The 23741-nt window shown below is 43.7% G+C and overlaps 1 protein-coding gene across 1 annotated transcript in view; it reads right to left on the bottom strand.

Annotated features, from left to right (window-relative positions):
- Hydin (HYDIN axonemal central pair apparatus protein) overlaps nucleotides 1-23741 on the bottom strand; it is a 347979-nt gene that overhangs the window by 262072 nt on the left and 62166 nt on the right. Inside the window, 1 exon segment of the mRNA XM_021220225.1 lies at nucleotides 16588-16712. Coding sequence (XP_021075884.1) covers nucleotides 16588-16712 — 125 coding nt within the window.

The following is a 23741-nucleotide window of genomic DNA, read 5'->3' as shown; positions in this document are numbered from 1 at the left end:
TTTTCTCAATTAGTGATCAAGGGGGAGAGGCCCCTTGTGGGTGGGACCATCTCTGGGCTGGTAGTCTTGGATTCTATAAGAGAGCAGGCTGAACAAGCCAGGGGAAGCAAGCCAGTAAAGAACACCCCTCCATGGCTGCTGCATCAGCTCCTGCTTTCTGACCTGNTTGAGTTCCAGTCCTGCATCCTTTGGTGATCAACAGCAGAATGGAAATGTAAGCCAAATAAACCCTTTCCTCCTCAACTTGCTTCTTGGTCATGATGTTTGTGCAGGAATAGAAACCCTCACTAAGACAGACAGACAGACAGATAGATAGATAGATAGATAGATAAATAGATAGATAGATAGATAGATAGATAGATAGATAGATAGATAGATAGATAGACAGATAAACGTAGACCAATAGATGGTAGATAGATTGATAAACAGATAATCAAATTTAAGCACATAAAACCATGCACAAAGAAACTGAAATGTCTCATTCTCCTTACAAAAGCCTAGGCCTGCAGTTTAGAGGTAAGAATTACCCATGTTTCTATGGACATCCTTCATAAAAAAAAAGAAATCAGACTTTCTGGGGAGGGAAATGTGATAATTGGTGAAAACTCACTGTTCGCATTTACATATTTAAGTGTGATGACATTGGGCTCATTTATGAATTAGTAGACAAGATAAATAAGAAGACCTTCCCTATAAATTCTGTTACTAAAAGAACTGCACCCCCAAATGAGGGTGAACCAGATGGAGATGGCCCTCCATCTCCATGGTTTACTGTCAGACTGTCTTGCTGAAATCACCCACACTTTACAGAACACCTCAAGCTTCAAGTTTATGTCACTCACTGATTCTGACCTGGGATAAAGCGGAGAAATAACTCATTTTTCTCTAGAGCAGTGAGTGGTTCTCAATCTTCCTTTTTAATACAGTTCCTCATGATGCAGTGACCCTCCCCCCATAAAATTATTTCCTTACTACTTCATATCTGTAATTTTGCTACTGTTATGGGTTCATGTAAACATCTGTATTTTCTGATGGTCTTAGGCAGTCTCTGTGAAAAGGAATGTTTGACTTCCAAAGGGGTCACATCTGCCATAGGTTGAGAACTACTGCTTCAGCGGAAGGAATCTACAACCACAATTTTAAATTTTCCAACAGCACACAGCCAAATATAATGATGCTTGCAAAGAAGTGAGACCTCACACGTTAGAACTACTAACACGTGAATAACACAGAGGCAGGCTTGCCAAGAACAGACACCAGGCACCATCAGAGAGAGGCCACACACCAATCACACTTAGCATGTTCATAAAAATCAGTAGATGATGTGAAAGCTGTACCCAGAAAATGGGAGACTAAGAAAGAATCTAAAATGTGGAGAACAGTCATACTTGAGGACTTACAGATGAAAAATGAAATAAAATGGCCTAAAATTTAACAAGAAAAAAAGACAGCAAAGGAGGGTAAGAACCTTTAAAGGATATGCATAATAAGAGAATTTCTATTTTTATGAGAGAAATCAGTGAAATGAAAACTAGTTCAAAAAGTATAAAAGCATAAGAAAATAACATGAGTGTAGGGGGCTCTCGAGGACCTCAGGATGGAGATGGTTACATCTAGCCAAGGCAATATTTCAAGAGATGATGGCTAAGAGTTTCCTGGAATTTGGGACATCAGTTGATAGTTCCAAAACCCAGAGGAATTAAAATGGGGTAGACTAAGAGGAAATGTATACCTAAATATATTACAACAAAACCACAGGAAATTGAAGACAAAATCCTGAAAGCAGAAAAAGACAAAACACCGCCTTTAAGAATAGACCTACTCACAAAACCTTTAACCCAAAATTTGTCCTGCCTTTAACATGCACAGGGATAAAGGATGGAGCAGAGATTGGGGGAATGGCCAGACAATGATTAGCCCAACTTGAAACCCATCCCATGTGAGAGAGCCTGCCCGGACACTATTAACGATACTCTGCTATGCTATGGTTGAGCCTAGCATAATGGTCTCCTGAGAGGCTTCATCCAGCAGCTGATGGAAACAGATTCAGAGACCCACGGTCAAACATCAGGCAGAGTTTAGGCAGTCTTGTAGAAAAGAGTAGGGGGTAGGATTGAATAAGCTGGAGGGGTCACGGACACCCCAAGAAGACCTACAGAGTCAACTAGCCTGGGACCATGAGGACTCACAGAGACTGAACCACCGACCAAAGAGCAAGCAAAGGCTGGACCTAGGCCCCCTACACATCTGTAGCAGATGTATAAGCTTGATTTTCATTTTAACAATTCTTAACAATTGGAGTGGAGACTGTCTCTGATTCGGTTGCCTGCCATTGGATCCCTTCCCCCTACCTGGAGTACCTAGTTGGGCCTTAGTGGGAGAGGAGGTGGCTTAGGCCTGCTGCAACTGGATGTCCCAGGGTTGGGTGGTACCGGAGGGGGACTTCCCCTTCTCCTCAGAGAAACGGAGGAGGTAATGGGGGGGGGAGGAACTTGTAAGAGCAGGACAGGGAGGAGAGAAGGGGCGGGAGAGGGTGTGATCAGGATGTAAAGTGAATAATTAATATATCTTTTGAATAAAAGAATAGAGTTATACCTGATGTGTTAACTGAAATAGCAGCAATTTAAAGATAATGGAATGTAATCCAGCCTGACCAAGGGGAAATATGACAACCAGGAAGTCTATAGAATTTTTTCAGGTTCTAATTTTTTGTCTGAAAATGTCGTTATTTTGTTTTTAACTCCCAAGGATACTGGAATGCTAAAAATGGCCCAGCTTGACCTTGTTTTCCCTCAGCACTTTAACGATGCCATTCTCCAGCCTCCAGTTCTCCTAATTTCAGCTGAAGGGTTTGCCACCAGGAAGAAGAGCATTCCTTTAAAGACAGAGCGCCTTTCACTTTCTGGGTCCTTTCATAATGCTCTCCTTGCTTTTAAACAATGGCATGTCTGCATTTGGTTTAAATCTATCGTGACTCAAAGGAAGAAATGATATGTCCTTCATTGATGCTGGAAACAAATTTGCAAAACTGAAAACACAGTTTGAAAAGTCTATAAAGTCTGATGCCCTGGATCTGGTAAAAGACAGGGTAGGGACTGGGTTTGAACTCACTGGTCCAGGAAAGGGCTTCCTGAACAGGACCATAGGAGCATAAGCAAAAAGAAGAGAAATTAATAAACGGGGTCTCATGAAACTATGAAGCTTCTCTACAGCAAAGACACCGTCATTTGAGTGAAGAGGCACCTCACAGAACAGAAAAACCTTTACTAGTTATGCATCTGATGGAGAGTATCTGAATGTAGAGAGAAACTATGGATGGGTAGGTCATAGACCCTAGCAGGAACCTGCTACTATTACTCTAAGTGGTCATAGTATTAAACTGACTTTGAATGACTTAATTGGTGCTCTACCTATTGATCTGTGTGCCCCTCATCCCTCCTCAAAGAAGGTTCTTTTTAGTATATGGTAATTAACAAAGACCTACAACTGGCCAAAGAATAAATAAGAGGCTGTGGAATTCTTGGCCCTACATGGGGCATCTAGGTCATATTGCCTCCTTATCCCAAAGAACGGGTAGTGCAGAAGAAAGGACAGAAAGATTGTAGGTCCAGAGGTGGTGGATGACTACAATGAGACTCAGCAGGGCAGTTGCACATACAAACTAACAGTTACAGCAGCACACACAGGGCAGGCACTAGCTGGTACCAGACAACATCCAGGGTTTGGAGAGGTGGGGAATCCTAGATAAGGATCTACTGGCAACTGGCTGCTGCTCAGGAAGGAGAGTCAGTCTACATTAGGGGTACGGCCCCTAGTAGAACTAACACACACCAGTAGGTGACAACACATGACCGAGCACACAGGTAGCACAAACCGTGAATGATGGCTTTTGTTTTAAGAGGATACAAAGTTGGGTGGGTAGGGAAGAGGAGGGTCTGAGAGAAGAGAGAGGAGATGCTGAATGTGATCAAAATACATTGTGTGGAAAATCTTAAACACTATTAAAAAGAAAAAATACACCTTTGAAAATCAAGAAGACAGTTCAATAGATTGGGATAAGGCTACAAAGCTGGAAATATAAAAAGATGCTACGTATGCTGAAAAGATGAACACATTTGCTCTAATGAAAGACACACAAATAAAAATGAGCTTATATTAGGACCCTCAAAACACAAATAAATATAGACACTAAATTGGTTAAAATTAAAAAAAAATGTTTGAAAATGCAGTTTCTTGTCAGAGGGGAAGGGAACATGAAATGGTCTATCCTCCTCCATTCCCAGCGTTGAGTTTGGTAATGTGGATCAAAATTCAACCGAAATCGCCATACTGTCAGCTCTGTGTCTCACTCCTAGGACTGTGTCCTGAGATGAGCTGGGTGTTTAAAATGGTGCTGTTCTTAGCAAGCACAGAGTGAGAATGTGACTTACGGGTCAGAATAACACCGTCCCTCTGAAAGCAGTGCTCAGTGTGTGTATAACACGCACACAGGCTTGAGGAAGGATCTATAGGTGCATTAGTAGATGGAAAAGTGTGCAGAACAATTTATATTGTGTTTTATATTTTATGTGCAGAAGGAAGATGCCGTGCATTCACATTTGCATTTATTTGCATAAAAACTGTTCAAGAAACTAATAAAATGGTAGCGGGCTGGGCAAATGGGAACATATGAAAACAAGAATTCTAAATAGATACTTTGGCAATGTTTCAGGTTTTTTTAAACATATGACTATATTACCAATCTAAAATCTTTAGTGAATTATTATTACTATTATTATTATTATTATTGTTGTTGTAGTTGTTGTAGGGCTTACAATAAACATGTAAAACTGCTGTAGCCCAATAATACAATGAATGTAAACTGAGATGCCATCCCATAATCAAGCATGTTAACAAAAATTAAACAGTTTCACAGTACCCTGTTGGTATTAGGTTGGTAAAGATGTGGAAAACGAAACTTCTCATGTTTGCTGAGGAAAATATAAATTGGTATGGTTGCTTGAGTCAATCTACTATTGAGGAAAATGTCATAGAAAATGTCTTTGTCACCCAGCAACTGTACCTGTAGGTATTTATTCAAAAAGAAAATCTCACCCAGCTGTAGGACATTGTACAGGGATAATGAAGTCCCCTACACTGGATGTGGACAGTAGATTAGAGAAGGTAACAAGGTGGCTTCAAATTTATATTTTAGTTACAAGGAATAAAAAATAGAGCCCTTCAAAGAAACTTGTGTGGAAGCCTGTTGAGGGGAGTTAATCTAATATGTATTATATAACATGGCTTTGCTTGTTCTGCTTCTGTGGCCACTTGAGGTGTTTTGTTGTATTAAAAAAAAAAAAAATCAAAGGATAAAAGGCTGAAGGGCCTATCTCACACCAATCCACAAATCCCACAGATGAGTGTGACCAGGTTGGCTTGCGCACAGCAACAATGTGCCTGGCCAGAAATACAGTAACTACTTAATCTTTTTCCAAGAACTTTTTTTTCCCGTTATTTTCCAAAATCCATCTGATCCAAAAAAGAGGAGTATGGCGGTTTGAATGGGAATGGCCCCCATGTGCTCATATACTGAAATGCTTAGTCCCTAATTAGTGTTGAAGGATTAGGAGGTGTAGCCTTTGGAGGAAGAATGGCACTGGGGGGTGGCTTTGAATTTTCTAAAGCCCACACATCATTTCCAGTTAGCATGCTCTCTCCTCTCTCTCTCCTCTCTCTCCTCTCTCTCCTCTCTCTCTCTCTCTCTCTCTCTCTCTCTCTCTCTCTCTCTCTCTCTCTCTCGGTGTGTGGGTGTATATGAATGTGTGTACCTTGTGTCTCAGGATGTGAGCTCTCTGCTGCTACTCCAGCATCATCCCTATTTGCCTGCCTGCTGCTGTGCTCCCTGCCATGATGGTCATGGACTCACCCTCTAAAACTGTAAGCCACCAATGAATACTTTCTTCTACAAATTGCCTTGGTGATGGTGTCTCATCACAGCAATAGAAGAGTAACTAAGACAAGGAGGGAGTGACAGCTCTTCTTTTGTCCCCAAACTGTTAGGATACTTGTTTTGATATGCATTTGCCTAAACACAACCTTTAAAGGGTTTTTCCATACCCTAGCTATCTAAGAGGCACAGGATAAAGGTGGTGGTGTGTTTGTGGCGATGCAGAGGCTGTGTGTGTCTACGCTGGCACTTCTCTGTGTCCTTGGACTCCTTGTTCCCACTCTGCTTCAGTTTCCGGTGTTGGGTGCAGCACCGCAAGAATCATTTATTATGTCCCAGGAAAAAATAAATTTCATGGAAGGTATCACATTACATTTTGCCAGATTTACTACTATCAATCAAACAAAGCCAAACATGAGCAAAACTAATTTCCCCAAACTAAATGTGAAGCTAGCTGTGCGCACAATACATCCCTCACTGTGGCTTCAGAACTTGGAGATAACAGAGGATGTGGGTATGTGAAGTAAAATGGATGTGGGGAGCTATGGAGTCTCAAGGGAACAAGCTGTTGGGGAGGGTGAATGAACGCTGCTCATATCTCGGCCACAGCAGAGTCAAATTTAGCATTGTCATATGCATACCTACCGCTCAATGCAAATTCCTCATCCCTTTCTTTATGAAGCTAAAATGGGGCAATCCGAGCTCACCAGCTACGCGAGCTACTTCGCTTGTCACTATGACAAATACCTGACAGGACATAACTGAAGTGTGGAGGGTTTATTTAGAGTTTGAGGGGATATAGTCCACATGGTTGGGGAGGCATAGAGGCAGGAGATTGAGACAATTGACATATTACATCCAAAGTCAGGAATCAGAGAGCAGACAGGAAGTAAGGCTGGGTCATCAAACGTCAAGACCTGCCTCCCAGCGGACACCTCCCTCTAGGGAATCTCTGTCTCCTAACAGTTCTGCAGCCTTCCCAAACACCAGCCGGGCACTATGAGCCTACGGAGGAATTTCAAATTCAAACCACAAGTCCAGCATGTCAGCGACAAGGGCGGTCCAATAGATCCCCAAACACTATAGACCATCACTATTGCCCTTGGTTGCCCTCTCCCAGAAGTAGAAGGCTAGTCTCTATTGTTGAAGACACCATGTACTTCAGATGCAGGAGCCAGAGGCCCTGAGCTGGAGCTGACCTGAAGGCCTCTAGCCTGAGGACTAGCTTTTGTGGTACCAGAGGGCTCCATGCCAGTTTCTAAAAGAGAAAGGCAACCAACAGTCCTACCCAGCTATGATGTCTCTGAACCACAACGATGCCTAGCATGGCATGATAACCTTCCGGGTAAAGTAGTGGCATGCATCCATTAATGGTCACCAACAGCTCTTTAATTACTGAAGACTCACTCAACAGGAGGGAAGTCAGGCCTGGTACCCGTTACCTGGACAGCTACCCAGGACAAGGGGTAAACCCATAAGGTCTTGAAGGAGATCTGACAACTGACGCTTTACCCAACCAGCATAACCCCTGACCCCGCTGTATATACACATGTCTCTATACCCGCAGATACGTGCAGTCCTCGCGCCCCATCAAGGAAACTTCTTTTGCCAGGAGACGGAGACCTTTACACAAAACCATGACAAAGCAAAAGGCAGGAGTCCAATCCCAGAGGATACATTTATAAATCAACTTCCACACCTAGGGTTCAGGGGACAACATGGAAGGAGAGGGTAGACAGACTATAAAAGCCAGAGGATTGGGGGATCTGCTGTGAGACTGTGCCGCCTCGTAATCGTGTCAGAAGCTACACACGTAGAGTCTCACCAGCACGACTGCCTAAGTGTGAGCTGAACCAGAACAACAGTGGACATGTGACCACGGGCAGGAGAGAGATCACGAGGCCTCAACACCACACAAGGAACTACAGGCAACAAGGAGTGCTGAGAGCAGGGGTGGGGGAGGGGTGGGGAATCGTCCTCCCCAGGGAGGAGCGCACCCACTGCTTATCCAATACCAAATGGTCAGCCCTGAAAACATGCACACAAGTAATATACAGACTGAGCTGGTTATATTTGGGACACACACACACACACACACACACACACACACACATGCACACATGCATGTAGAAACAATTAAAGGGGAAAAGGCCATGAATTTGAAAGAGAGCAAGAGGGGGTATACAGGAGGGTGTGGAGGGAAGAAAGGAAACTGGGAAATGATGTAATTATATTATACTCTCAAAAGAAAAAGAAAAATTAAAAAAAGAAACACCCTCTAGGCTGGCAATACAGCTCAGTAGCAAGTCTTGTCTGGGCCCCTCCCTGTCCCTGGGACAAAGTCCTCTACTGTCCCTTTAAATCCTAACACCCAATGATGTGAGAATCTTTCCCATAACACACCCCTGACAACCAAAGATTCCTACCCTAAACCAAGGAAGAAGGAACAGAGAAAGGGGCTGACCAGTGGTGGCCACGCCTTTAATCCCAGCCCTTGGAAGGCAGAGGCAGGTGGATTTCTGAGTTCAAGGCCAGCCTGGTCTACAGAGTTGACAGCCAGGGCTACTCGGAGAAACCCTGTCTTAGAAAAAGAAAAAGGAATAGAGAAAGGAAAACTGGGTCTGAGAAGGCTTCCCTTGACTCTCCAGCCATGTTAAAATATTTTTTACAGTGACATCTCTAAACATTCTAATTATAATGGTGTATCATAATTCTGACAGACACACAGTAGAGAGAGGATGCACAGAAGCAAGCTTGCAGAGATGCTCAGAATGGGTGCTATTTACGCATTCCGCTTGCAGAGTGTATCCGGCTCAATTGCTCACTGTATTACTTTCTGGTATTCTGTTATTAGCCTTCACGGGGATGAAAAAGAATTCCTTTGTATCTTTAGAAAGGAGAACAAAATAAAACATGCAAATGACCGGTAAGCCGCCCCATGAGGAACCAGCATTATGACCGTTGGATACATTTATGTAGCTAATAATGACCCATCCGTCATCTTGCGTTTGGGAGAAAAGCCTACCGACCAATGTCTGGCTCCCAAACTGAAATATCTCCTCTGTAACAAGAGATGGAATACTCTTAAAATGCTGAGCAGGCCCACAGCTCCATTTCCCGACTCTGACAGTGGTTAATGTCACCTCTGTGGGGACAACAACCCCACCTGGCGTTGGTTCCTGTTTCTCTGGCTCATTCAAGTAACCAAATGTTCAGCAAAAAAAAAATGTCCTTTTTTATGTACAATGAAGTTGCCTCATGCTACTAATCTCAGGAAGGACATTTACTATGGGCTAGTGATGAATGTCTGCTTTTCATTTATTCATTCATTCATTCATTCATTTAATTTTATTTATTCATTCACTTTACATCCTGATCGCAGCTCCCCCAGTTACTCCCTCACACAGCTCCTCCCCCTTTCTCTTCTAAGAAAGAGGATGCACCTCCTGGGTACCAACCCAACCTGGTATATCAAGTCACTACAGGACTAGGTACATCCTCTCCTACTGAGGCCATTAGAGGAACGGGATCCACAGACAGGCAACAGAGTCAGGGACAGCCCCCACTAGAGTTGTTAGGGGACCTGCATGAAGACCAAGCTGCACATCTGCTACATATATGCAGGGAGGTCTAGGTCCAGCCCATGTAGGCTCTTTGATTGGTGGTTCAGTCTCTGGGAGCCCCAAGGGTCTAGGTTAGTTGACTCTGTTGGTCTTCTTATGGAGTCCCTACTCTTTCCAGGTCCCTCAGTTCTTCTCCCCCACCCCTAACACTTCCACAAGCCTCCCTGAGCTCTAACGTTTGGCTATGGATCTCTGCATCTGTTTTGGTCAGCTGCTGGGTGGAGCCTCTCAGAGGACAGTTATGCTAGGCTTCAGTCTGCAAGCATAGCAGGATATCATTAATATAGTGTCAGGGATGGGTTCTTGCCCATGGGATAGGTCTCAAGTCTGGCCAGCCATTGTTTGGCTGTGCCCTCAGACTCCGCTCCATCTTTGTCTCTGCATATTTTGTGGTCAGGACAAATTTGGGATGGAAGGTTTTGTGAGTGGGTTGGTGTCCTTTTCCCTCCACTGGGGATTCCAGGAAGTCCTTGATGGTGACTCTAGCTGAGACTCCTAACAGTGGGGGATATGGACCCTCCCGTAGCCATGCAGAATGTCTTCTCTATATGTTTCTTCACACCATTTGTCTCGGGTTACATAAAGTTTCTCAGCACTTGAGCCACTGAGCTGTCTGTCTGTCCTGCAGGACTCAGGTACTGTTTCCACCTCTCAGTTTAATTTGACACAAATCTGAGGCTTTCATATGTGTATATAACGTGTTTTGATCAATTCCTCCCTCCACTTCCTTCTTCCAAGTTCTCCCCCTCCCAACGTCATGTGCTCATTTTTAAAAAATAAACCCACTGATTCTCTTGGTGCTGCCTGCATACACATGTGTGAAGGGCATCTACTGGAGCATTGGTAGACTCTCAGAGGCTGCATCCCTGGGTGGGTGGGGGGGGAAAGGAATCTTTTTTCCCCGACCCCCAGCAGGTATCATTGACAATGGCTCCTCGACTGGAGTTGGGAATTAACAGAGAGATCCACAACTGGTCATGCAGAGAATAAGAGACAGTGGAGTGCTAAGGTTTAAATGAGAATCTATACTGCACCCCTCCACCAAAGGTTCAGGGACCATCTCAGAAAAGCCAGAGGTAGTGGATGGCCCCAGCAGATGAGTGTATGTCATATAAGCAATGACACTATTACACATGTGTCAGGCATGCAATGACACTATTGTACATGATTCAGGCATGCATAGGTTTCATACATACAACAATACTATTGTACATGTGTCAGGCATGCAGTGACACTATTGTACATGTGTCAGGCATGCAATGACACTATTGCACATGTTGTCTTGCTTTTGTCTCATTCTTCCAGGTTTAGAAGATAGAGCCTAGACTGGCCTTGAACCTCCCACGTGACAAGGGCCACCACATGCCCCTTGCTTTGTTTTGCTCTTATCAGTATAACTTTGAGAAGTTCTATGTGTAATCTCTTCTGCGGGACAGAGTATACAGTTAAAGGTAACTTATATCTGAGAAATAGCAGCTGTCTGAGCAAACTCAATTTTACTATGTATTAACACTCCAAGGACAAAGAGGGGGAAGAAAAGGGGGAGAGAATTCTGGTTCAGGCAAATGTGAGTGGGCAAATATCAGGCATTTGTGAAGCACTACATTTGACGCCCCTAAGTACCAGGGCACTGGCTCAAACCCCTGTCACAGAAAGCACAGAATTGAAAGCTGTGGTTTATCAAGAACATGTCCAGGGGGAGGACATAGCTGACGGGACAAATACAACTGTTGGAAATATGACTGAGCACTTCCCGCTGAGGAGAATTCAGTGAGCTTTCTTCTAGAACCTTGTTTGAGGAAGCATAAAGAAAAGCCATTCATCAACAGCCCATATTAAATGTCCTTCCTGAAATCAATCCATAGTTCAAGCAGCTGCAGAGGGCTCCGTCTCATGATTACGCGGTGACAAGGGAAGACAAAGGCCACTGCTGTCTGGAAGGACTCCATGGGGCCTGTGCTTAGGCAGTCATTACTGCTCTCCACTAATGTAAGGTTCTGGCCATTGATAACCTACCACACAGATGAGAGCATATTCTTATTGGCAGCTCATTTTATGCAAGCAATACTGTCTTCAGTCTTCAGAACGATCACTCATTTTTCCACAGTTGGCAGACGCACCTCAGGTCATGGTCATGAACTTCTCCAAGACTAGCTAAGCTTCAATACACAAAGTATTCACTGTGGTTCAAACTGCCTGTCCTTCAGCACAGGATAGCAGTGTAAATATAGGTATCACTCCAAATACTTCTAAGAAGGGAAACCGGAATCCAGGCCCTCTGTGAGAATGGTTTGCGTTTCAAAGCCAGGGAATCAAAGAGGAAAGTGGTTGTATAGTAATACAAGGGGTTAGGGAGACGGCCCTGGGGTGGGAAAGGACAGTTCTCAGAGCTCAGAGTCCACATCTGAGTTTTAATTGGATGTTGGATGAGATATGTAGCCTTCAGGAAGCCACTCAATGTCACAGGGCTCCAGTTTCCCCCTAAAATCTGGACTGGGTTGCCCGTGACTGGGTTACATTGTGACTGGTTGCCTGTGACTGGGTTCCATTGGGACTGGGTTACATTGTGACTGATATGATTGGGACTGGTTGCCTGTGACTGGGTTCCATTGGGACTGGGTTACATTGTGACTGATATGATTGGGACTGGATTAGACTGTGACTGGACTGGATGTTGACTGGGTCAGATTGTGACTGGCTTTTCAAGCTTTGACTCTATCATGTGAAAACCTAAAATGACTAATCTCAAAACGTAACAAAACTTTTCTAAATTAAGACTCATTTACTCATAAATTATACTCCAAAATTAGAGCATTTTACGTTAGATATGTTTACACACATTAACATATTACAAGCATGAGTTAAAAATGAAATGAGCAGTATTTTTAAAGTAAGTTGTTAATAAACTAATACTTTTGGGAGGACAAAAGCCCATGTTATTCCCTTTCAAACTCCTGGATTAAAATTAAAGGTTATTCTTAGGGCAACATTTTTTCCCCTGATACATTAGTTTTATGGGCCGACAAAACCAAAATTGATATTGTATAAACCTGTGGATATGAAGATGGGAAAAATACATAATTGATTGAGTATATAAGCACTCATTTCTAAATGTCACTACCTATTGACACCAATAGCTAATAATAGGAAGGTGGCAGTTAAAATTCAATTCATCGTTTTTCCCACAGTGCTTATAATAACAGTGGTCAGCAACTTCAATCCAAATATGTCAGGTGTCAGGAATCTCATTCAGCATAAAAGGGCCAAATGGAAAGATTTAATAATAATATAAAGTAATAATGATAAAAGGATGATTTTCAGAGTCAATTAAAAAATATCCACTTGGGGAATTGATTCTTCTAAATGTCAAACTTTAAATAAGAAGACGTGGGGAAGTTTGAAGCGAAAGGATTAGAAAGAGCGTTGCATAGCCACATCAATCAAAAGGAAGCTTTTCTACTGCACAAATGCCAGAGCTCTCACTAACAGTAAGGTACCATCATAATAAAACGGTTAATTCAACAGGAAGTTGCATCAATACAACACGTATACATAGCAAGCATTATGGTTTTAAAATGCCAAAGTGAAAATTGGTGGCACTAAAGTTGAAATGCTAAATCCATAATTATACTTGTGATTTTTAGTAACTTTCACCAGCTGTCCAAAAGAGATAAAAAGCTAGTAGAGCTATGGGCCAACTGCCATGGTTATTAGTAAGCTTGACCTAATTGTCATTTATGAAGCATGTAACCTGCTCCAAATACAGGGAACATTTACCAAGCTCGAACACATTCTGGGCCATAATGTTAGTCTCAGTTAGGTTCCAGGACTAAAATCATACTGAATTCATTTTCTGACACTGGTAGAATTAAAGAAGAAATAAAAAAACAAATAAACAAAAATACAAAGCAACTGGCTATAAAATTCCCAAGAGTTTGACGATTATGCATTGTTTTGCTAACTACCTTTTGGGTCTAAGAAAAACGAAAAACAGCAGATTTTAAATACTTAACTTTCCAGGAAAATGAGGCCTACTAAAATATATGCAATGAAGATAAAGCCAGTTTTAGATAAAAGAATTTTGTCTTAAGTGTACATATTATAAAGTGCTGAAAGAGTACATGTTGAAAGTCAGTGTTCTAAGCACTCCCCTAAGACTGAGAACCACCACAAGAAGCCTGGGGAAATAATAAAGAAGAAAAAGAAATAAGGTTTCAAAAATGTGAAGTGCAGAGAAAAAATCAAAGAAAAGTTGGCCCTCCGAGCAAGTGAACAAAACCAATACAGCCACAGCGACAGACCCCATCGCTAAGGAGGAAGGAGGGCAGCCAGCCGGCTTACCAGCATCACAAAGACCAGGAGTGGCTGTTCTGAACAATCCTGAGCTTGGAACTTAAGATCTCAAAGTATGACAAAATATCCTTAAAGGTGGTTTGAGAAATACGAGCCAGTAATTAAGAATCTGTACCTCTTTTGCAAAAGAAAAGCATGGCTTGGACAGAGAACTTCTTAGCCATTTAAGAAAGTAACAACACAAGTCTTTAAAAGGGGCTCTCCCAAAGAATAAAATAAGATAATAATTCCTGTTCACTCAAAACTTGGTTTGTTTGTTTGTTTGTTTGTTTGTTTGTTTTTAAAGACCAATTTGTTTCATCAGGCTAAAATCTGAGATAGCTATTACATAAAAAGAAAATTAGAGTATAGTTTTTTTTTTCTCACAAATTTGAATACTGTCTTAATCAGGGTTTCTATTGCTGCCATGAAACACCATAACCAAAAAGCAAGTTGGGGAGGAAAGTGTTTATTCAGCTTACACTTCCACATTGCTGTTCATCACCAAAGGAAGTCAGGACAGGAACTCAAACAGAGCAGGAACCTGGAGGCAGGTACTGATGCAGAGGCCATGGAGGGATGTTGCTTACTGGCTTCCTTCCTCATGGCTTGCTCAGCCTGCTTCTCTCCAGAACCCAGGACCAACAGCCCAGGGATGGCTCCACACACAATGGGCTGGGCCCTCCCCCACTGATTACTAATTGAGAAAATGCCTTACAGCTGGATCTCATGGAGGCATTTTATCGGCAGAGGCTCCTTTCTCTAGCTTGTGTCAAGTTGACACACACACACACACAAACAGCCAGAGCAAACACCAACCTCTCAAACAAAACATTAGCAAATCTATCTCAGTGATTTATCAGAGGTGAACATTTGTATTTATATCAGAAAGCAGCATTTTCAATCAATCATAATACTAGAAGGATAAAGACCAGCTAACCTTTGGTAATGTCAATAATGGCATTTGCTAGAAACCCAATGTCCACCCAGAAACCCAGGGAGTGAAGGAAATTGTTTTAATTTCACAGGGTGTCCACTAGAGAACACTGATCAAGAGCAAGGTAATGAGAGTCAGGGAGGCTGATAGCGTACATAAGCAAGTGACGCCTGGTCTCTCTCAGAAAGTTAAGTCAAAGTTTGATCTTTAGCCTACGCATAGGAGCTAAAACCATATTGCTCATAGACACAAACATGGAATGTATTCATGACCACTGAATAGCAAAGGCTGACTTCTTAGCAAGGAGAAAACAAAAAATTTATCTGAAAAGAAAAACAAGATGGCAACAGATTTTTATTAAAATTAAAACTCATTACTCATCAAGGATTGTCAGTGGAGAAATTAAAAGGCATGCTGTGTCCTGGGAGAAAAGAACCTTACATCTTCCTGATGTAACTTTAGATTGTTTACTTAGGTTACTTACAAATGCATAATAAAAGAAAAAAACAAGCAGAAGATTTAAACAAACGAAAACGATACAGGAAATGGCCAGTTATCCCCCAAAAGATGCCTTATGTCATAAATTAGAGAAATGAAAATTGAAGCCGTTCTTTTGACTCCAGTTTACAGGTCTAGAGCATCGAAGGCGAACACAGCGGTAGCCAGTGCTGAGAACGGGAGGTACCTGCAACGCTCAGCCTTTGCTGGCAGACTCCATGTAAACCGGCCCAGACACTTTGGAAAGCCATGTCCTGCTGTGCTATGACAAGTGTTTTTACCTATGTGGGTCAAAAGGGTCATCTTTTGTTTAAGCTGGGTCACCTTGGGTCTCTGGTTGGCATCCAGTGAATTACAGCTGACAGAAACAGGTAAGATATTCCGCCATGCCACTGGGCTGTGTAAGGGTGTTGTGTTGGCCAAGGTGTAGCCAGGACCATTTAACTATGGGTACTAAGGGAAGGACTTGAATTGTCTTGCTCTGACACAAACGTACAAAGCCACCAACTCTGACCCATGACCTAGATGTCATGGCTAGCTCCATTCTGGCTTTCTGGCTGAGTACCTCTATATCTGCATATTTCAAAAGACAGCAGTCTATGTGGCTGTAAGTGAAACATTAGCAAAAAACAAAACAAACAAACAAACAAACAAACAAACAAAAAACCCCAAACCCAATGTAATTCCCAGGATGAATTATGGGATGTGATCATTGAGAACATGTGAGTGGCAACAGATACGGTCCAGGATTTGTGTGAGATGCTAATTAAGGACAACACTTGCTTGATGCAAGGATTAAGACCACTGGGGTTTTAAGTAGAGTACTGGGTACATACAAGAATATTTTGAACTGGGATTTACATGCATTTTAAAAGCAGGCAAACGGAGCTACGCATAAAACAGAAAGCACACAGGGGCTGAGGGACACTGCCTTCAAGTCTGCAAGCACACATTCATAACCTCCGCCCATGATTGTGGGTTTCAGGTGTAGGCACCCTCCTGAGTCCTGAATTCCTCGGACTTTCGGTGTGGGGCAATTGGATGGGAATTCTACAAGACTTGGCATCATGTCTGGTGGGAACATTCATATGTGGTTGGCTCTTCACCTTTCAGATCTTATAAGCTCATGCCACCAAAAGGGATCTTAGCTTCCTTGTGTGATAAGCTCATGCCACCAAAAGGGATCTTAGCTTCCTCGTATGTTTCCATTTGCCCCTTCTTACTGCATAGAACTGAAGTTAAAAGGAAAAGAAGCAGCAGCAACATACCTGTGTCATACGTCACGATGAGCTTTCCATCGTGATTGCCCACTGTCTGTGGCTCAAAGTCCACTTCCAGTTGCATGGATTCGCCCACGTTGAGAATCCCGCCCGTTGGCTCTACTGAGTATGGACTGCAAAATATATGGAGACACTGTCAGAGCCCATTTCTCACGAGCTCTGCACGAGGAGAGGAGGTGTGAGTTCTAGATCTTTGTACAGCTCACAGCCACCTTCCCAGTCTAGGAGCGCGGTATGATTTTCCTGCCAATGTGAAAGGAGTAATTTTAATATCAAAATAACAGCAATAGATCAGCGAGATGAGAGCCAGACCATGCTCCTGTTTGTATTCTGTCTTTCAGATCTTTTTTTTTTTTTTTTTTTTTTTAATCTCGGGGGTAGGGAACAAGGGGATATTCCTGCTGGGAATAAAATGGTATATAGACTGAAACCTGTACTGTTGTTTGCAAAAGAATACTTCTTTCCAGGGGTTGAAAGTCAGGTAAGGCAAGAGCCCAGAGGAGAGAGTGTCTTAATAGTGGAAAACTGTATCAGAGTTCTGAGAGCAGAGTAGAGGAACTGGGAAAGCTTAACAAGGCTCTATTGTAAAGAGATGGGGAGAGTGCAGGGACCTTAACATGTTTAAAAGTCTGTAACGGTTCCTAACAGTCACTACCGTCTATAGGCCCAAGAAGTCATGAGAAAGGGGTTGGGAGAATTTAGAAACCTGCATGGGGAATCCCAGGAGAAGGCTGCTTAGTGAGCAAAAAGGAGGCAGGCAGCCTAGGAAGCCGAGTGAAGCAAACCATACCATGACTGCTAATCTCATTGTCAAGTTGGCCCAGGCTTTAAACTGCCTACGAGATTACTGGGGTACACTTCTAGGTAAATCCGAGGGTACTTCTGCAGAGGATGGACTAAAGGCATGCAGGCAGTACCACCCCGTGGGCTAGGTACCTTCGTGGAATACAGAGGAGCAAAGGAAAAGTCCACCAAAGTGTCCCCCCCCCCCCGCCATGCTGGGGAGGTTCTTGCTCTTCCCTACCCTCTCTACCATGATGGATCTGAGGCAGAATTAGTAGCCAAAAGACCTACTAAGCCACACTGTAGAGGTCAGCTCCCTGGGTATGCACAGGGCAGGGAAGGGTGGGGGATGCAGTTAGTAGGTGGAGGTGCATAGAGAGAGTTCTGCATCTTGAGACACAGGGGACATCTGAGCAGTGGAAGATAGTTTCCCTTAGTGGCCCTGGAAGAGACTAGCAAGCTGGACCTGATCATGAAGCACCTCGTACAATTCTCAGAGCTCTTGCTTCTAAACAGGAAATCCAGACCATTTAATTATTTTCATGGTCGACTGCGCATCATTAAATTGCTAGTTTTTCAAAGTAATGTGTTGGGCAGTGTGGTGGCAGGCTGAGCTGTTTCCAGGGACTTACATCTATCTACTGTAACTGTATTTAGAATCATCATCCCTTAAGTCTGCCTGTAGATAACTCAGCTCCTGAGGACCCAAGCTTTCCGCCACAGGGGTACAGAGCAGATATAAGGGTCCCATTAGGTACCCCAGGTTACTTACATGATGCAAATGTTTGCTGTTATTGTTATTTGATCTTCCTGCACTGGCATTCCAGGGATGCTGGAGAAGGAACCCAACGACCTGGTTGTTTAGTTAGGTTCAGCCTTGTATCCCTGCCCTTTCTCCCTCATTCAGCTCTGGGGAGAGTGTAACACACACACACACACACACACACACACACACACACACGCCATGTGCAACACAACTTAAGCGTCTCCCGCTCAGAGACCATCACTGGGTCTTGTGATCTATCCGATACAGTTCAAACCCTCAGCATTCAAAGTCACTCGCCATCGGTTCCCGCCCAGGTTCTGCGTCCTGGTTACACGCGTTCGCTCTCTTGTGTCTAACCCCCTTTGCCGCACTCCCAGTCAGCTGGGGTAGGGGAGGTAGTGAAGCTTTTCTCTCTTTACCCACAAAGCACTGCTCCTGCTCTGTCCAAGCGCACTGTGCCTCCTGCATAGACAGCCTAGGGCTGCCGGGATCCTCTCAGAAAAATCCCTCATGCGATGCTTGCTCCTTTTGCTATCACTGACCTCAACTTCGATTAAAAGTCACCGCTCTCAGAGAAGGCTACATGTGTGGAGCACCCGCGTGGGTCTGCACAAAGAGTAGTACTCTTGAAAATTCCAGTTTCCTCCCGTCCTCTGAAGGGTTCTTAGCTACTGAGAGAAGGAGCCATGGAAGCGAATTCTGGTACAAGGTGAAGTGCAGGAAGAGACAGGAAGGACCCGGAGGAAGGTCCTGGTGGCGGGTGGGCAGGGGGGAGGGCTTGCACACTCTATCCTGGGGCTGTTCTACACATAATACACTTCTAAATCATTCAAAATACCTTGGGTAAGTAGTAACACATTTGACTTTTAAACATGACCAGGACAGGTTCCCCTAAGAGTGAGTAATTTGCCTAAAGTTGTCCAACTAAGGCAGAACTAGAGGGGGGAATGAGATTAGCCTCCAGGTTGGGTACTTGCTGCCCTCCCCAGGCCTCTTCTGCATGTGGGAGTCCTGTGTGCATGTTGACAATTGGGGCTCTGCCACCCACACCACCCTCTAACCACAGGAGCATACAGCAGAGGCAGTTGGATGGAATTATGGTAAAATCTTGTGGGAGTCAAACCCAGGACCTTGCACACGCTAGACTCGCGCTCTGCCGCCAACCTGCACCCCTTAGCCACACAGTCAAATCACAAAGGCCAATAAAACATTTGACATCGTTCATGATTTTTTTTTTTTTAATAATGTCTTGGGATAGAAATGGAGTAGACATTCGGTAGCCAAGGAGACCTTGCTTTGAGGAAGATGATGAGTCTCCCAAGTCTGAGGTCCTTACCTCCCTTCTGGCTCAGGAAGACTATGACCCCAGAGGGTGGGGCCCAGTTTCCTGGCTTTGACAATAACATGGCGGTGAGGTCTCCTATCGTTGCCTCTCTGATATCACTTTTTTCAGTGAACCTCCATTTTCCTCTCAAATACACCTTGGTAGCAAGAGAACATTTTGAAATGAATTGGAGGTTATCTTGTCGAAGAACCTCAGCTAATCTTCTCTAGAGAAGGTGACACCAGGGTCGGGCCTTTAGGACCGACCTGCAAGAGTTCCAAATTCTATAAAGTGGTAATGGATGCTTTCCCTGCATGCTAATTGTTAGTTTTAGATTACACTAAACTTGTTCAGCAGTGAGGAAAGTCACCTGGGATGGCCCTCGCCAGCCTCTTGCAGCTCCCAGAGCTCTCCTGCTAAATCAGATCTAATTGGATAGAGTGCAGGAGGCGCTGGTGCTTGCTTAATCAAGGCCTGTAATTTGATTTTGCACTTCATTTTACTAGGGGCCTTCAGGCTGAGCTGCCTGCAAACTATCAAGTGTCAGGAAAATCACTCACAAAGAAGTGAAAAGTGGCGATCCTCTGGGGGGGTGAGGGGGAGGGGTTCAAGACAGGTTTTGTCTATTAAACTGTTTGGTTTTGATATGACACCCTCGTGAATATCAAATTCTTAATTATGGAAGGAACTTGGTCTTCTGAAAAACCAGGCGTCTGGCCTTGGAATATTAAATGATGAAGATCATATCATTACCTTTTCACCCCATGGCAACGCAATTTTACTTCTAACTTGAGCTTTTAGATCTTTACGTTGCTTCTCTATCCTCTTTGATCCACTTCCATGTATTAATCCCACTTTAGTAGCCAAAGTTATTGTGTGACCTGCTAGAGTTCTAGGTCAAATTCATAATAAAACTGAATGGTAATTGTTGATGTTCTCTGTATAGTTTATAGCACAGCGCGTGGCTCCTTGTATTACTGAAGAAACCATTATGCCCATTTTATAGTCTTTGGAACATGTATTTTTAGTTTAACTGATTGTGGAGGTTTACAATTGCAGCTTTGCCTGTGTGATATATTGTTGGGGGAGGCATCCTATAAACATTTATTGAGCACTTATTTATTCTAGACATTTGCTAGGTGCTGAGCACACACAGATGAGAGAGCCTGATACAACTCTTGCATCTGAGAAGCCCACGGATGCATGAGGGAAATTTTCTTCTTATAAACCTAATCATCTTAGAAATGAGTTAGCTCATCATTTAAGTGAGAACAAAACCAATATTCTGTTTTTAACAGGATTTTCCATTTGCTGTTTCTCATTGTATCCAGAGCCTAAGGGTGTACAGACTAAGATGAGGCATTGGATGTGAAAGTCCTCAACTGTCACCCCCTCCACCTTAGTTGTCTCTATTAATAATCATGTTGACAGGAGTCCTCTGGGAGGCAGAACCACCTGAGTGGTTTTCCAGAAAGGACACTTATTGGGGGTCTCTGCAGAGATTCCGACCCACAGATCCAACAAGTTACCAACCCATCCACATCCCTGCTCACTGCCATTGAGAGGAGTCTCAGTTGCGTACAGCAGAAGCGGAGTGTGGCTAATTCAGAAAAGGGATAACTGGAAGGGAGGCTGGGAGGATTGGGGGTGTTCACTGCTCTGGCAATGTGGCTGGAAGCCATCAGCTTCACAAAGCAGGTAAAGAGAAACGGCAGGCTTTGCCAGGTGGGGACTCAAGAGACTTGGCTACACAAAAGATGGGCAAAATGAGAAACGCAGCTTAGCGTATGCAGGGATGGCTAGCAGCAGCTAGATGTTCCCAGTCTTAGGCTGGCAGCAAAAGGAAGGAGGGATCACTGTTATCAGATCCTGGGGGTCAGGAGACGTTTAAACCGTGGCAGACCAGTCTGATGGCAGGCCAGTCTGATGGCAGGCTAGATGGAGGTTCAGCTGAAGATGGAGAGGGACTAGGAACACCCCAGCTCCAAGTCCTCCTCCTGGTGATGCATGGTCAGACACAATTGAATCCAGTGATGCAGGAGGCTAGGAGCGCCATGGGCCACACAGGAAAGAAAGCCACACAGGAGAACCGCGAACAAGCTCTGAGCCAGCCGATGTGTGCTAACACAGCCCCAGTGTTAACCTCCTGAGAGAACGTGATAGGTCAGTCCTTCCTCACACCCTCAGCTATTAAGTGGGGATGTCGGACCAGGATCACTAATGCCTGTGACTCCACCCTGGTCCCTGAGTTTGCCCCTTGTTTTAACCCAGAATTGCTATGTTAAAAATATAGGATGATTTGTGCAAGCTACACGGTTAAATGAAAAAAAACAAAAAAACAAAAAACATGTTTTTGATCTGTTTCAGCAGTCTTGCACCGCTGGATGTGGGTTTGTTTTGTTTTATTTTGGTTTGGGTTTTGGTCTTTTGTCTTGACATTTACAGGTTTCTAATATGTAAGAAACTGACAGATGAAAAATGTAAGACTCAGCCAACTGACCCAGGCAGAGTCTGCCTGTATTTGTCTTTCCATATTGGATGACTTCTCTTATGTATAAAAATATCAATCTACTGCTTTAAATATTTTTTATTTATATGTATGTATGTATGTATGTATGTGTGCCTGCAGGAGTTTAGATGCACTGTGAGTGTGCAGCAGCCCACAGAGGCCAGAAGAAGGTGATAAACCCCTTCGAAATGGAGTTAGAGGTGATGTGAGCCTGTGGAAAGAAATACTAATTCCTCTGGAGACCTGTATCCTTCAAGCAGTAAAAGGACTCTACAGAGAAAGTCCTTCAAAAATGAGCTCATGCATTATAAGTCATAGAAAAACCACTTAGAAGATCTCCTGCCTCAGCTTCATCTTCTGCCTTCTCTCTGGGTCATCATCCTTGCTAAGACCCCACTGGTGACCACCACTGCAGACTTATTTTAAATGGTATGAATATGTGTGTCGAGGGAGGGACAGATAATGTGCACATATAAGAACAACATTCACAGAGACCAGCAGAGGGCATCGGATGCGCTGGATCTGTAGTTCCATGTGGTGGTGATCTGCCCACAGTGGGTACTGGGAACCGAACCTGGGTCCTCTGCAAGAGTAGCATACATCTCTAACCCTGGAGCCTCCTCACCAACTCCATAACCACCATTCATATGCCCATAACAAATGGTTCTTTTCACTCCTTAAAGTAGTTATGTGTATGCTTGTTTATTATTACTAGTGTATGCATGTGTGCATGCCTGTCATGGTATTCATGTGGAGGATGGAGGACGACCATGTAGAATAGATTTTCTTCAATCATGTTCACATATAGGTTCCAGGGATTAAAAGCAGGTTACCAGGTTTGCATGGCATTTGAAGGCAGAGATGGTCTCGCTTTATACTATCCCACAGGGTTCAGAACACTGTAGAAACGCAATAAAATGTCAAATTGAAACCAACCCAACTCCATCACTTATTACCCTTGTGTCCTTGATACAACCTCTTTCCCATAAGCTTTCTCATCGTCAAAGCCTGTTGTAGCAGGTGGAGTTCTCTTCCCATACATAATTCTGAACTCTGTTCTATTTTCCTAAAATTGGGACCATCAGTGAACTTATATTGATCTGCCCCATTTCTATTTGTTTGTTTGTTTGTTTGTTTGGTTGGTTGGTTGGTTGGTTGGTTTGAGACAGGTTCTCTCCCAATAGCCCTGGATGTCCTGGAACTCCCTATGTAGGCATGACTGGCCTCAAACACACAGACATCTGTCTGCCTCCGCCTCTAGGATGGCCCGATCTATCACATTTTAAGGTCATCTATTTAGCAGTCTTATTTGTATCTATAAACTCAGTCCCTTCTCACCGTGTAACATTACAGAGTCACAGGCACTGAGGATTGTCAGAGCCTGGGCTTGTACCTTTCAGCCTGATCACATATCCTGAATAAAGCCACCATGCCTTCCTGAAGCTCTCTCTCTTTGGGACAGAGTTAAGAAGCAGTCTGTTCTATGACTTGACAGATGCTTGGCTCTTCCATGCTCCTTGCAATATATGCTATGCAGAACTAAATCACATAATGTGAAACTTCCTGCAACCCCTGAAAAAACTTTCAAAGTCAGACCTTGTGGGGAATTGCAGGCTGGTCTCCAGTCCAGCTGAGGTCTGAACCCCGATGGTCATAATTTACCTACATGACACGGTAAGCGTTCCCTCATGCTCCTGGAACTCTGGCCCCTGTCTAAGTTAACACCTCCTACAACCCCCACAAGAGAAGCATGGTCAGTA

Source organism: Mus pahari, chromosome 20 (genome assembly GCF_900095145.1).
Source record: "Mus pahari chromosome 20, PAHARI_EIJ_v1.1, whole genome shotgun sequence".
NCBI lineage: Eukaryota > Metazoa > Chordata > Mammalia > Rodentia > Muridae > Mus > Mus pahari.
This window is presented reverse-complemented; position numbering and strand designations above follow the sequence as displayed.